This window comes from Ornithodoros turicata, chromosome 2, assembly GCF_037126465.1.
Source record: "Ornithodoros turicata isolate Travis chromosome 2, ASM3712646v1, whole genome shotgun sequence".
Taxonomy (NCBI): domain Eukaryota; kingdom Metazoa; phylum Arthropoda; class Arachnida; order Ixodida; family Argasidae; genus Ornithodoros; species Ornithodoros turicata.
In genome coordinates, this window is record NC_088202.1 from 47,904,667 (window position 1) to 47,918,649 (window position 13,983).

The following is a 13,983-nucleotide window of genomic DNA, read 5'->3' on the forward strand; positions in this document are numbered from 1 at the left end:
CAGGGTGTCTCAGATAAATCCCCGGGCTGAATAATTCGGGAACGGCGCCATCTATCGGGAAACTTTCTTTTTTGTTACCATCTCTGAGATATCGTCCACCAGCCATGCAGTGTGAAATTGATGTGCGCACTTTCATTGATTAGCTAAAAATAAAAATTAATTACCCGGAAATGACAGCTTTCAAAGTACGCATCCGACGGTACCGCGACATCTACTACACCATTGGGGATCTTGAGTACATACCCCTCAGAGAAAAAAAAATCATCGGGTCTAGTCATTTTCGCGAGTAATTAATTAGTTTCGGTTTACATATTTTCGTCGCGTAGGACCGCAAACACAAATTCTTTCACATTGCTATCCGCCTCGGAATTACGTGTTGTTCCGCATGTTTGGCAGCAGGGAGTGCTGATAGAAAAGTAACAGCCGCAGAACCCGCTTCGCCAACCTTCCTTCCTGTTTATCTGATTGATGTGCAGTCCGCTCTACGGGGCCGTTGTGCAGTCGAGATAACGTGCTTTTATCGCCAAAACAAAGAATGTACGCACGAAACAAACAAGCAAAACAAAGGAGTGAAGCGGGGATTCTGTTGTTGTCCTGAGCTTTCGTACCATGAAATAACAAGCCTTCTGACCAATTGACCTTCTATTCACTTTCAATCTCGAAGCAGGAGAAATTATGCGTATCATGCCATTTCCCCATTTGGTTTCGTTTCTGTAATGACATATTCTCTGAATGTCCATAGGCGACCGTTGGACGATGTATCGACGGTGGTGTGACAGTGCAGAGAGCGATGTGCTGCTTATGCACCGCTACGATGTATTCTTGTGCTTGCAACCGCAATGAAGATTCGTTCTTTACTTATAATGAAGGCAGCCTCCTGAGTTCAAACTACAAAATTAGGAAAACACAAATTTGATTTATTGCGGCACAGAAATTACAGGACGTGTTCAAACTGCCTTCCTTCCGCGGCAAGGCACATATGGAGCCGCTTTTCAATTGATTCCACGTTTCCTCGTAGCTGCTCAACGGTTATCTGTGCGCAGCATTCCTCGATCCTTCGCCTCAAGTTTTCCGGCGTCGCTGGATCGGTGTCGTACACTCTGTCCTTTATGTATCCCCACAAAAAAAAAGTCCAAAGGAGTCAGGTCAGGCGATCGGGCTGGCCAAGGAACAGGACCTCTTGCGCCTATCCACTTGTCTCCGAAAACGGAGTCTAACCATAGGCAGGACGTCCGCGATGCATGAACTGGGGCGCCGTCGTGCTGATACCAGACGCCGCGTCGGTCGGACAAAGGCATTTCGTCGAGGTAGTCACGGACAACGTTCCCGAGCACTTCACCGACGTACCTATGTGAAGTTAGGTGCCCGTCAAAAAAGTATGGGCCAATGACGCGATCACCATGAATGCCACACCAGACATTAGATGACCACTGCCAACGGTGCTTACCAGGCAGTAGCCAGTACCGGTTAGTAGAAGAGCAGTAGTGCCGATTCTGGGTGTTGACATTTGCGTCGCGCCCAAATCGCGCTTCATCGGTCCATATGACTTTTGATAGAAAGTCCTCGTCGTCATCAAGCATGCCAAGTGCCCAGTTCGCGAATTCCGCTCTTCTGCCGTAGCCAGCCTGAATGAGTCCTTGATGTATGTGGGGATGGTAAGGATGTCTACCGGCCTTTTTCAATATGCGTCATGTTGTCGCTCGGCTCATTTCAAAGGCATCTGCTGTGGAACGGACACTTGCATGTGGATGATCGCGGATATGTTCGGGAACACTGGACGTGACCTGCTTGTTCCGCGCAGATGGCTCTCTCGTATGGGGCTTGACGAAGGTGCCGTAGATTGAAAGATTTCTGTAGACGGATAATATTGTGTTATGATCCGGGTGGCGCCTCAGGGGAAACCTCTGGGCGTAAACTCTTGCAGCCACAGATGCGTTCCTCTGAGATTCCCCGAAGGCCAGGATCATGTTCACTCGTTCTTCGTTGGAGTACGAACCCATATCTTGACATTTGACATGGCGCAACATTCCGGGGTTTTTATTGCCTCCAGACCGAAGTTGCGCCCAATGAAAACAAGAAGACATATCAGTGTCACATGTGCGATAAAGTGCGATTTATCCTACCCTATCAATGCCACGTACGAAGTCAGGTGCTGGCAGATCGCGTTGATCAAGGCCAGTCTCACTGTGTGCAAACCTTAGTGATATCAGCACATCATTGTCAAGACAAACTTGACTACACCAGGAGGCGCCACAACGTACGGAATTTATTGGGTACTTGCTTGACGGTGCGCCCATCCCCCAGCCGAGACACAACCACCATGCACATTCAATTCATGCCTACGTCCCGCACACTCGAGCTAGTCTAAATAAAGAAAAGAAAATGAAGAGTGGCAGACGCTTTTGTCCTCGGCACAGGTTAATGCGGCGCTTCTTACATGCACTGCGGATTAGTATCCCGTTTCGAGCTCTGGCACGGTGAGCCTTTACGTGAAACGGAATACACAAAGTGAATTCACGTGTGGGAAGTACTACCATCGGACCGTCATAGCTCGCGCTCTTTCTGCAGGGGAATATTGGGCCCCTTGAGGATCCCTGGGGGGGGGGGGGAAGTAGCCCCCGGGAGCCCCTTCCGCCATCTCAATAGGGCTCCAAATTCCCCTGCAGATAGTGTGAATATGTACAGTGCAGTGTGTCTACGGCAATTTCGTCAAGCCCCATACGAGAGAGCCATCTGCGCGGAACGGGCAGAAGACTACGGCAGAATCGCGATCTGGGCGCGACGCAAATGTCAACACCCAGAATCGGCACTACTGGGATCTTACTAACCCGTACTGGCTGCTGCATGGTAAGCACCAGTGGCAGTGGTCATTTAATATCTGGTGTGGCATTCATGGCATTGGCCCATACATTTTTGACGGGCACCTAACTTCACATAGGTACATCGGTGAACTGCTCGGGAACGTTGTCCAAGACTACCTCGACGAAATGCCTTTGTCCGACCTAGTGAAAAGCGGCTCCGATTGTGCTTTGCCGCGGAAGCAAAGGCATTTTGAACACGTCCTGTGATTTCTGTGTCGCAATAAATCAAATTTGTATTTTCCTAATTTTGTAGTTTGAACTTAAGAGGTTGCCTTCATTATAAGTAAAGAACGAATCTTCATTGCGGTTGCAAGCACAAGAATACATCGTGGCGGTGCATAAGGAGCACATCGCTCTCTGCACTGTCACACCACCGTCGATACATCGTCCAACGGTCGCCTATGGACATTGTGGTGACCCAGTTTGGGGGACACATGGGGAACCGTCCCGTGACCTCATCTCCCCCAGGCGATCCCTCGACACAGGAACTTTCCACTGGCCAGTTTGGCCGCGTGGGCCGATTTGGCGCATGGAAGTAGGTCAGTGGAAGGTGTCGCGGGAGGGGACCCTGGGGAGGAAGAGGTCACTCGTGCTTGGGACTTGGAAAGGAGCAGACATCTCAGGAATAAAGTCAGAATGTAAGTTTGTTCCAAACCTGTGTCAGAGTCATTCTTGGTTGGCGATAGGGAACGTACCGGTTATTTAGACCACAACCCGGTGGGGAAGGCTACTTGCAGGAGCAAATCCCACATCTGGCGCCCAACGTGGGGCCTACGTTCCTTTGTCGTCAATTGAGAGTGGTTCTGAGCGCTCTACATTTTGGGGCCCTGTTAGGATTTTGGGGGAACACGGGTGTTAGGCGCCTCGTGGCATGGTAGTGCATACGCGATCCATGGAAAATCAGTCCGGGTCGGCAACAAACGGGGACACTATTAACCCCGGCGAGGCAGGAGCACGTGGCGGCAACGGCGATGCCGGAACCAACACGGGGGCAGGTGTGCATCCACCTCTCCCCACTCCACAAGCGGTTGATACCGCTAGCTTATTGCTCCAAGTGACAAATATTGTCGCTTCATTGACCCAGCAGTTGAATGCGGCGCAGACTAGCCCGCATTCTACTTTTCCCCCACGGCTCCACCCGAGTATGACAATTCCGACGTACTCGGGATACTCTGATAGAAAGTCGGTAGCTGACTTCCTATTGGAGATGGAGACCTATCAGGTTGCATCTAGAGCGTCCGACGAGGTAGTGCTAGGGCAGGTCTTGCCAGTAGCTCTAGTGGGGGACGCCGCTCGATGGCGAAGGCTGCAGAAGCCTTTCACCTCGATGGCGGACTTCCGGCAGCGTTTTAGGGAGGAATTTTTGCCACCCGACTACGCAATGCGTGTGCGCGAAGAGTTAGCTTTTCGCACACAGCACGCCGACGAGAGTCTCATTGAATTTGTGCGCGCAATTCAGGAACTCTACGATAGGGCCGACCCGACGGCCACAGATCAGGATAAGGTTTCGCGTGTTATACGGCAGAGCCATCCTAGCTTCCGTCCGTATCTACGGGGGCGAAATTTCGAGAATCTTGATGCGCTTGCACGAGAGGCTCGTGTGATTCAGGCTGATTTATTGTCTGAATTGCGGTACCAACCTCCACCGCGACCGGAACTATCAGTTGAGCCGGGTTGCGCTTGGGCGGGTGTGAAGGACTCCGTTCCACGGGGAAGGGAAGCGACGTCCTTGGTTGCGGACGCGGGAAGCCGGTCGGACGTCATCGTCCCGCCGCGCTCCCTGGATCCTTTCTCCTTTGAACAGAGGCGCCGCGCGGGGTTTGGCGAAAACTCACGCGGCGGTCCGAGGAGTGGAACATCCACTGCTCGGAGGGTTCAGGATAGACAGAACCAGGTAGAGAGGGACCCCAGTAGCAGAATGCCACAGGCGGACCGCGGGCGGGCGCAGCCCAGATGCTATGGCTGTAATCAACCAGGGCATTACAAGCGTGACTGTCCTATGCGTCGGGGAAATTTCCGCTCGGCGCAGGGAAACTAGTAACGCCGGCGGCGGCAGTTGGGGTTAGCCCTAATCCGTCGTCGGCAGTCAGAGAGAGCTCGGGGCGTGTGTTTCATACCTCGCCGCAGTCTTTTGCCGAGGATGGATCAGTTTTCGCCCCAATAGCTTGTAGAGTTCAGGAGTCTGCTCCTGTGTTCGGTCCGTACATAGGCGTAACAATAGCTGGGAAAGAGTACATTGGCCTGGTGGATACCGGTGCCACGCTCTCGCTAATCGGAGACGCCGTGTACGCGCACTGTCGTGAACGAAATGTCCGCGTCAGGAAGGTTGATATCCCTTTGCGGTTAGCATCGGGAATGTCCAGTGCTACAGGCGCAGTGAGACTTACAATGCGCTTTAGCGGGGGACGGTGCAGACAACGGTTCATTTACCTGTCAGGGCTGTCAATCCCAGTTATTTTGGGACGAGATTTCATTGTCCGAGAGGGATTGATTCTCGATTTAAAGGCAAACGGATATCGGTGTGGGGGACCGCTAAGCCCACTGATTCCTTTCGCCTCTCCTTCACCGACTGGCCGTTTAACCAGTCGTGTTGATACCCACTCGCCAGAAACTAAGCTTGTGCAAACTGTGGGGGGAATCCCACAGGATATCGAGCGGGTGGTAGCGTCTTTCAGGGGCAGAGGAGTTGAGCGCGCCAGGCTTTTGGACGCTTTGCTACCCTTTTCCGAAATGTTTACGGAGCACCCAGGAACAACCGATGTTCTAGAACATCGGATTGATACTGGTACTGCGAGGCCCTGGCGGTGTAACCCCAGGCCCCTCAGCGCGCGTAAGAGGGATCTCCTTGACGCGGCGCTGGATGAGATGATTGCGACAGGCGCGGTTAGGCGGTCGCAGAGCCCCTGGGCTTTCCCGGTGGTGCTGGCACCTAAAAAAGATGGGACGGCAAGACTGTGTGTGGATTATCGCCAGTTAAACGCCGTGACGGTCAGAGATGCTTATCCTTTTCCGTCCATCGAGTCGATCATGTACGCGTTGGGGAATGCCAGCGTGTTCACGATTTTGGACTGTAGCAGGGGCTTTCTGCAGATTCCTGTAGGGGAGGAGGATATCCAAAAGACGGCATTCACGTGTCACAGAGGCTTGTTTGAATTTACGAGACTCCCTTTTGGATTGTCCAACTCGCCCGCTAGTTTCCAGAGGCTAATGGACGTCGTGCTGGATGACGCGAAGTTCAATTATGCCATGGCTTACATGGACGACGTAGTGGTATTTTCTAAGTCGTTCGATGAGCATCTCGTTCACTTGGGCAATGTGCTAAGTCGGATGAGGGACGCGGGGTTGACCATTAATCCCGGCAAAGTTCAGCTTGCATCCCCCAAGGTGGATCTCCTTGGTTTTGTAGTTGATCTTGGTACGCTAAGTCCGAATGAGGATAAATTGAGGGCCATACTCGAGTATCCTCGTCCGCATGACGTCAAGAGCCTTCAGAGGTTCCTAGGAATGGTTGGCTTCTATCGCCAGTTCATCCCGCATTGCGCGTCCTTAGCAAAACCACTGTACGAGCTACTGCGGAAGAATTCCCAGTGGGCTTGGGGGCCTAGGCAGGAGGAGGCGTTTCGCTCCTTATCACAAGCTATAGCGGATACAGCTAAATTGTGGTTGCCAGATCTTAACAAGCCGTTCGTTATGCAAACTGATGCAAGCGATTACGGGCTTGGTGCAGTGTTGCTACAGGAACACGACGGTGGTCTATGCCCGGTCGGGTTCGCTAGTCGCACACTGTCGCCGGCGGAGATGAACTATTCCGTTACGGAGAAGGAGTGCTTGGCGGTAATGTTTGGCTTGAAAAAGTTCGACATGTATTTGGATGGGACAACTTTTACCATTCAGACCGACCACCAAGCACTCTCTTGGCTGCAGCGGTTGAAGAAACCGTCAGGCAGATTAGCACGCTGGGCGTTAGCACTTCAGGGCTATTCCTACCATGTAGAATACCTGAAAGGAAACGCGAACAAAGTGGCAGACGCTTTGTCCCGTGCGCCACTGGGTTACAGCTGTGAATTACAGCAGGAACCTCAGTGTCAGGGCAGGTCATCGACCGGTTGTGTGGGTGACTTGAACCTGGTTAGAGCCGCTAGACGCGGGAGGTCCTCTCTCCCAGCGGAAGAGAGAGGAGGGGAGATTGGGTGCGCGTGCGATTACGCTAATCTCCCGGAAGGCGTGGAACGGCAGACCGAGGAGGGGGATCTCGTGGCCGCGATTGGTTTGAATCGGGCAGGTAACTCCTTGTCTTGTGGCACGATCGTGAGCAGGGAAGAGCTCTTAGAGGCACAGAAGTCGGACGGTTTATGTCAGCGGGTGTCGGAAAAGCTGGCGGATAATAGCGCAGCTGACACCGGTAACGCTGGCAGGGATGACGACGGGTGCCTCGACTCATATCTCTTGAGTGAGGACGGGCTTTTGCTGCGATATGTGCCCGGGTTAGACGAGGAGGACGAGAGTGTTTCCCCCTTCAAGGTCGTAGTTCCCAGGAAATTGCGAAGGGTGTTTATGCGTTATTTCCATGACTCAGCCCTTGCGGGTCACGGCAGTGGCAGCAAGACTTTTCATAAGTTATGCCGCGTCGCGACCTGGCCGGGGATGAGGCAGGATGTTATGCGCTTTACTCGGAGCTGCCCCGTGTGCCAGAAAGCAAAACCAAGGGGTGGTAAACCCCCAGGGTTCATGCAGCCAGTAGTCAGCAGCTACCCCTGGCACATAGTAGCGTGTGACGTAATGGGTCCATTTCCCAGAAGTCCACGGGGGAATCAGTACCTGTTGGTGGTTACTGACCACTTTTCTAAGTGGGTGGAGTTATTCCCGCTTAGGAAGCTGGTGTCGGAGAGAATATGGGACCGGCTGATGGAGACATTTTCCCGGTTCGGTTTTCCGGCACAGTTGATCACTGACAACGCCAGTTATTTCACTGGCCGAGTCTTTGTCGACTCTTGTGCTGCACTTGGTATTCAGCACAAGAGAACGACGCCGTATCATCCCCAGGCGAACATTACTGAAAGAGTGAATCGCAACCTTAAGCATATGTTGGTAGCTCTAACCGACAGGCACAAGGATTGGGATGTGCGTCTTACTGAGTTGGGATTTGCAACCAGGACGACAGTAAACAGGTCAACGGGGTTTTCCCCGGCATACCTTAACTTTGGGAAGGAGGTTGCTTTCCCATTGGAGAACGGACTGAGACAGTGCACGGAGCCGATTGCTCGGAATCTGTCGAGGTACGCGAGCGAGCTGCGTAGTCGGCTCTCGGATGCGGTGAATTCCGCAAGAGAGAGCTTGGACGCCGCCCGCTCGGAACAAGCGCGTCAGTACGATAAGGGGCACCGTCCTCTGTCATATGAAGTAGGAGATTTGGTCTTGAAGCGCACACACCCGCTGAGCAACGCTGCTATAGGTTTCGCAGCGTCACTGGCGCAGCGCTGGGAGGGACCTTTTCGGGTGATTTCCCGATTATCTCGCTTGTCGTACCGACTCCGTCGTGTGAACACGGCGGAGGAGACAGGGCCCGTTCACGTTGGCGACTTAAAACGCTATCATGAACGCGACCACGCGGCGGACGAGGGGGACGAGTCTATCCGCCCGCCTAATCAGCTGCAGGGTGACCAGGGCGGCTTTAGCCCAAGGCAACGTGGTAGGGCGGCATGCCCTACCCGCGGCGGAACACGGGCTGTAGGTCAGCGTTCTCGCGCGTACAATTTGCGCGCGCGATAACATTTCCGTGTCTCCGCACGTTCTGTCTTTTCAGGACCCCCAACCCCAGGCATGCCACTCCGAACGCGGTCGTCAGAGACCGTTCGGCAACGAGGAGCACCCGTCTCCCGAGAAGAGGCTCGAGGACTGCGCCCTCGGCCGGACCCACCCCGCGGGCGACTCCCAGTCACCATTCCGTAGCCACCTGGACCGTGCAGGTCGGGGAGGAGCCAGTGTGCTTCGTGTCATCGAGGAGGTGGCGCGACCAGCCGCGTCCCCTCCGTGGCGGTGCTTCGGAGACCGTGGCAGCCACCTTCCGGGGCCATCTCCTGTCCGACCGGCACCCCTCGGAGCCCCCGGCCGTCTACACGGAGGAGGAGACGGCTCGTCTCTGCGGGACCTGCGGTGGGTTGGTGATCCACCGCACAACCCACGAGCTGGGTGACCGTCACCGGACCGCGTTGGCCACCCGAACACCGGCAGTCCCGGACGCTCCACCTGCGCCCTCCGCCGAGGACGCTGTCGCCGCCGCCCTGCGGATCCTTCGGGAGTTCCGGCCGGAGCTTCTGCTGGAGGCCGGGTCACCGCCGCGCGGCACAGCCACCGCCGGGGACCTTCCCACCGCTGGCGTCACCCTCAACCCGGTGCCCCCCAGCGACCAGGCCCCGAAGTCGACCGCGGCGTTCGACCAGGAACTGATGGACTTTCTAGGTTCGAACCCCCCGTCGGGGCCTTAGGTGGGGGGGAGTGTGGTGACCCAGTTTGGGGGACACATGGGGAACCGTCCCGTGACCTCATCTCCCCCAGGCGATCCCTCGACACAGGAACTTTCCACTGGCCAGTTTGGCCGCGTGGGCCGATTTGGCGCATGGAAGTAGGTCAGTGGAAGGTGTCGCGGGAGGGGACCCTGGGGAGGAAGAGGTCACTCGTGCTTGGGACTTGGAAAGGAGCAGACATCTCAGGAATAAAGTCAGAATGTAAGTTTGTTCCAAACCTGTGTCAGAGTCATTCTTGGTTGGCGATAGGGAACGTACCGGTTATTTAGACCACAACCCGGTGGGGAAGGCTACTTGCAGGAGCAAATCCCACAACATTAAGAGAATATTGCATTACAGAAGCGAAACCAAGTGGGGAAATGGCATGATACGCATTCTCCTGCTTCGAGATTGAAAGTGAATAGAAGGTCAATTGGTCAGAAGGCTTGTTATTTCATGGTACGAAAGCTCAGGACAACCACAGAATCCCCGCTTCACTCCTTTGTTTTGCTTTTTGTTTCGTGCGTACATTCTTTGTTTTGGCGATAAAAGCACGTTATCTCGACTACACGACGGCCCCGTAGAGCGGACTGTACATGAACCAGATAAACAGGAAGGAAGGTTTGCGAAGCGGGTTCTGCGGCTGTTACTTTTCTATCGGCGCTCCCTGCTGCCAAACATGCGGAAGAACACGTAATTCCGAGGCGGATAGCAATGTGAAAGAACTTGTGTTTGCGGTCCTACGCGAGGAAAATATGTAAACCGAAACTAATTAATTACTCGCGAAAATGACTAGACCCGATGATTTTTTTTTTCTCTGAGGGGTATGTACTCAAGATCCCCAATGGTGTAGTAGATGTCGCGGTACCGTCGGACGCGTACTTTGAAAGCTGTCATTTCCGCGTAATTGATTTTTATTTTTAGCTAATTAATGAAAGTGCGCACATCAATTTCACACTGCATGGCTGGTGGACGATATCTCAGAGATGGTAACAAAATAGAAAGTTTCCCGATAGATGGTGCCGTTCCCGAATTATTCAGCTCGGGGATTTAACTGAGACACCCTCTATAGGTCACAACTTGGGAATGTCGCAAATATATCCAGCAAACACCCCCAACCCGACGTCGAACCGACATCCCCTATGACGAACTGTAGTCTCTGTTCGAAATATCGGCGGCTTCTGTCCTGGGGCAACTCCCTTCCTACATTCTACCGGTTCGCTGGATTTCTACCCATCTATGTACAGTTGACCGTTTGACCTTTCTACAAAGGCTTCGTGGTATCCTACACATCATAGTCCATGAGGAAAAGTAAGGCAAAATAACATTATTGAAGATCTGCGTTCCTCAATTATTAATCGAGGCGCACGCATAAAAGACAATTCTGTCTAAGAAAAGGAAAGAGAAGCGAACGAACAGCCATAATTTATTAGGAAACGTCAGGAGCATTCTACTCAATTTGGGACAGTGTAACACAGTCAGGGCGCCCGGAATATGGACTTACTTCATATCATGTTTTTCTTTCATATTGTAAAGCACCCTCAATTGTTGGAGAACACTCGAAGGCATAGGAACTCGATGAAACGGAAAACCTTCCTCTTCTTCGAGTCCTCTCAGAACCTAAACGCTAATTGAAGAGTTCAGCCACGACTGCATCGGTCGTGATGAAAAATATTGTAATACATATCTTCAGACAAAAGAGGGCGGTGCGCACATCACTCGCTTTGCCTTTAGTCCTGCCGCCTTTTTCTCGATGTCCAACTAGACAGCGTTTCATTTTTCTTTCCCCAAAGCAGAAGCGAATTCTAGCACTGTATCATACGATTTTTGTTCCTGAGTATATTACGCCATATCTTCTACATATACAAGGGAGGTTGCTGCGTCCTGCAGACTTTGGTTTGCACACATGGGTTGAAGCACTTTTGTTTTGTGACACACTAACAAGGGCTTGATGCTCAACTGAGCATAATGTTCGTTGTCGTTATTTTTGTTAAGACCCTATTTCCTATTAGTTCCTAATAACTATTTTGCTGCGGGTATTTTGCTTCCACGATCATTCGGCAAATAAATTGAGGAGACCAGTGGGAGGCCGCTCCGCCTTGTTGCACATCTTGAAAAGAAGAGAAGAGCGAATGTGCAAACTGCACGTTCGTTCGTGCACAAATCACGAACGACACAACGGATAACAGCGAGTTTTAGTGTACCGTTCGCAATCGCCTTTGCGTAGATATCGGATAGCGTTGGTGGTGTTGCGCACGCGCATAGCATAAAGAGATCTTCGCGCATTGCGCTGAACCAACACGCTATGTCTTACGTACGCAAAGGAGTTGCGTACGATGCACTTAAACTATCTAATAGTGAGTTTTAATATCACATACGCTGTCCCCTTTTAGTACGCAAGGGTTAGCGTGGGTGCTTCTACGCACTGCGCAAAGCGCCGCTTGTGTCTTGCGCGTGCGCAGAAACACGAACCCTATCCAATGCGTACGTAAAGGCGATAGCGCATGATATACTAAAACTCACTAATTTCAATTCCTTTTGTTTGCGTCAAGGTAACGACTGCTTTCATCTCGCAAGGAGGAATTCTTGCAGTCGGCTGACAACCGAGTCACCGCTTTCTAAGATTGCACCATAAATTCTGGAAGCCAGTATACGTGGCCTATTTCAGTACCTTATCGTTTCCATAAGCGCTGACTGTCACTCTGATGATGTACTGCTCGTGACACGGTTGTCTGAATTCAGCAGTCAGTAGTTCTGGAGCCTATATTTCCTTGATTGCCATTGACACATATGCTTCATGTGTTTCTTATTCGAAATAAATGATCTCGCAGCACTTGAAGATATGAGATCAGATAAACCATGGGGTGCAAATTTCAGACAATCGTGTCGCAAGCAGTATACCGATCGAACATGCTCCACGGTTTTACAGTACTTAATCAGAATGTTGCACAAAATACAGCAAATAGTGAGCTTTAGTGCATCGTACGCTATCGCGTTTGCGTACGTAGGGGATAGCGTTGGTGGTTCTGTACACTGCGCTGAGCTGTGTTTTGCTTTGCGCGTGCACAGAACCAGCAATGCTAGCGTACGGTGCACTAGAGCTCACTAATACCATGTACGCCTCATACAAACGTTGTTTCCTCAATGCATCGTTCCAGGTGCATGATTCTTGTGGTGTCATGCTGCAGGCTTTCATGCTTTCTACGCATACCTGAGTGCAATACCTGAAAGTGTAGCAAAAACGTAAGGTAAAAAATCACGTATGTGGTCTGAATGGCAAACAGTTTAGTAAAGCTGTAACGTGGTGTCAATGACACCCGTGGCCTATATGATATTGCCGCTGATTATTGATTTCCGCACACACTTAAAGGGAGTATGAAATGATTTTTTTCTCGTTTTCATCAGAAAGAAAACATTTTTCTGAGTCTATAACAAAAATTTTACCTTCGTCATACGAGGAGTATTCTCATCGGCGAATTTAAATGGAGCGGCGAAGGGAGTACAGCCTGCGCCGCACCGTGGCGAGCTGCCGTGCCAAGACACAGCGAGCAACTTGACGGAACCACGGCCGCGTCCGAGACACGACATCGTGACGTGTCGTGGTCCAGCCAGGAGCATGCGCCGTAGGATCCTGCATGTGCATTCTTCGGGAGTGGAAATCTCCATGACGACAGCTTCCGCACAGGTCCCCCAAGGTCGCTATTTTCCCATGTATTTGTTCCTATCCCGATGCGTGCCATGCCGGAGGCTGCCCTTAGATACCCCACTGTTACCAGACGTTGGCTTGCGTGGATTGTAGCACGCTAAAGATCCAGTTGAAGCATGATCCAAGCCAGGCCAAGTCACCGAAGGAGAAATGGACGACTGCAGCGCCTGCGGCGCCTGGTACGACAGGTACGCTATGTGATGCACGCAGCCGTGCACTAGATCCTTCCGATCGCTCAACACGTTTAAAAACGGACCAAAAAGTGAAACACGACAGAGAAAGTTGTTATACGCGTTTTATTTGGACATATAAAGACTAGATTCATTCGCAGAAACAACAAAAACATTTTGCCACTAAACTTAGCGCGCTGAAGTGATCCGGAACGGCAACAGTGGGGTATCTAGTGGCGGCCTTCTTCGTTGCACGCTTTTCCGAGGTGAGTTTGGGGGACCTGCTTCCGCACGATGGTCGCAGTCTAGCGCAGTCGCATCCAGTGGTTTTCGCCGACAAGCCGAGACGATGTTGGTTGGTTGGTTGCCCTAATTCACATCAATATTCGCCGGGCATCAAATGTCATATGCTTCTCACTCACGAGACGGACAGCTTTTGATGGCACGAATCAATCAGACTGCTGGAATGGAAAGATGGTGCGGTGCCATCGACTGCTCGTGTTTGTAGCGAACACTTCCATGATTGTGATTACGAATGGGACGCTGAATCTCTTCAACGCAGTGGATACCGAGGTCAGTGTCGTTTGAAACAAGGCGTAGTGTCATCACAATACCTGTCCACCTAACCGTCACAAAAGGCTTTTCGTTGTTGGGACTAACAAGGATCACTCAATCCGTGTGGTCCAAATGCTATCACAGATTTCAGGATTGTGTAAAGGGGTTAATTCTCATCTGCGCGGCTA

General features: G+C 51.9%; 2 protein-coding genes across 2 annotated transcripts; both read left to right on the top strand.

Annotated features, from left to right (window-relative positions):
- The first annotated feature begins 3,753 nt into the window (after positions 1-3,753).
- Positions 3,754-4,899, top strand: LOC135384604 (uncharacterized). The gene has a single exon (XM_064613802.1). It carries the CDS (start codon positions 3,754-3,756, stop codon positions 4,897-4,899), a length of 1,146 nt encoding a protein of 381 aa, XP_064469872.1.
- A 692-nt stretch (positions 4,900-5,591) lies between these two features.
- Positions 5,592-9,346, top strand: LOC135384605 (uncharacterized). Its single transcript, XM_064613803.1, has 2 exons — positions 5,592-8,542; positions 8,665-9,346. The coding sequence occupies exons 1-2, from the start codon at positions 5,592-5,594 to the stop codon at positions 9,344-9,346; spliced, it is 3,633 nt and encodes a 1,210-aa protein (XP_064469873.1).
- Positions 9,347-13,983: the final 4,637 nt, after the last annotated feature.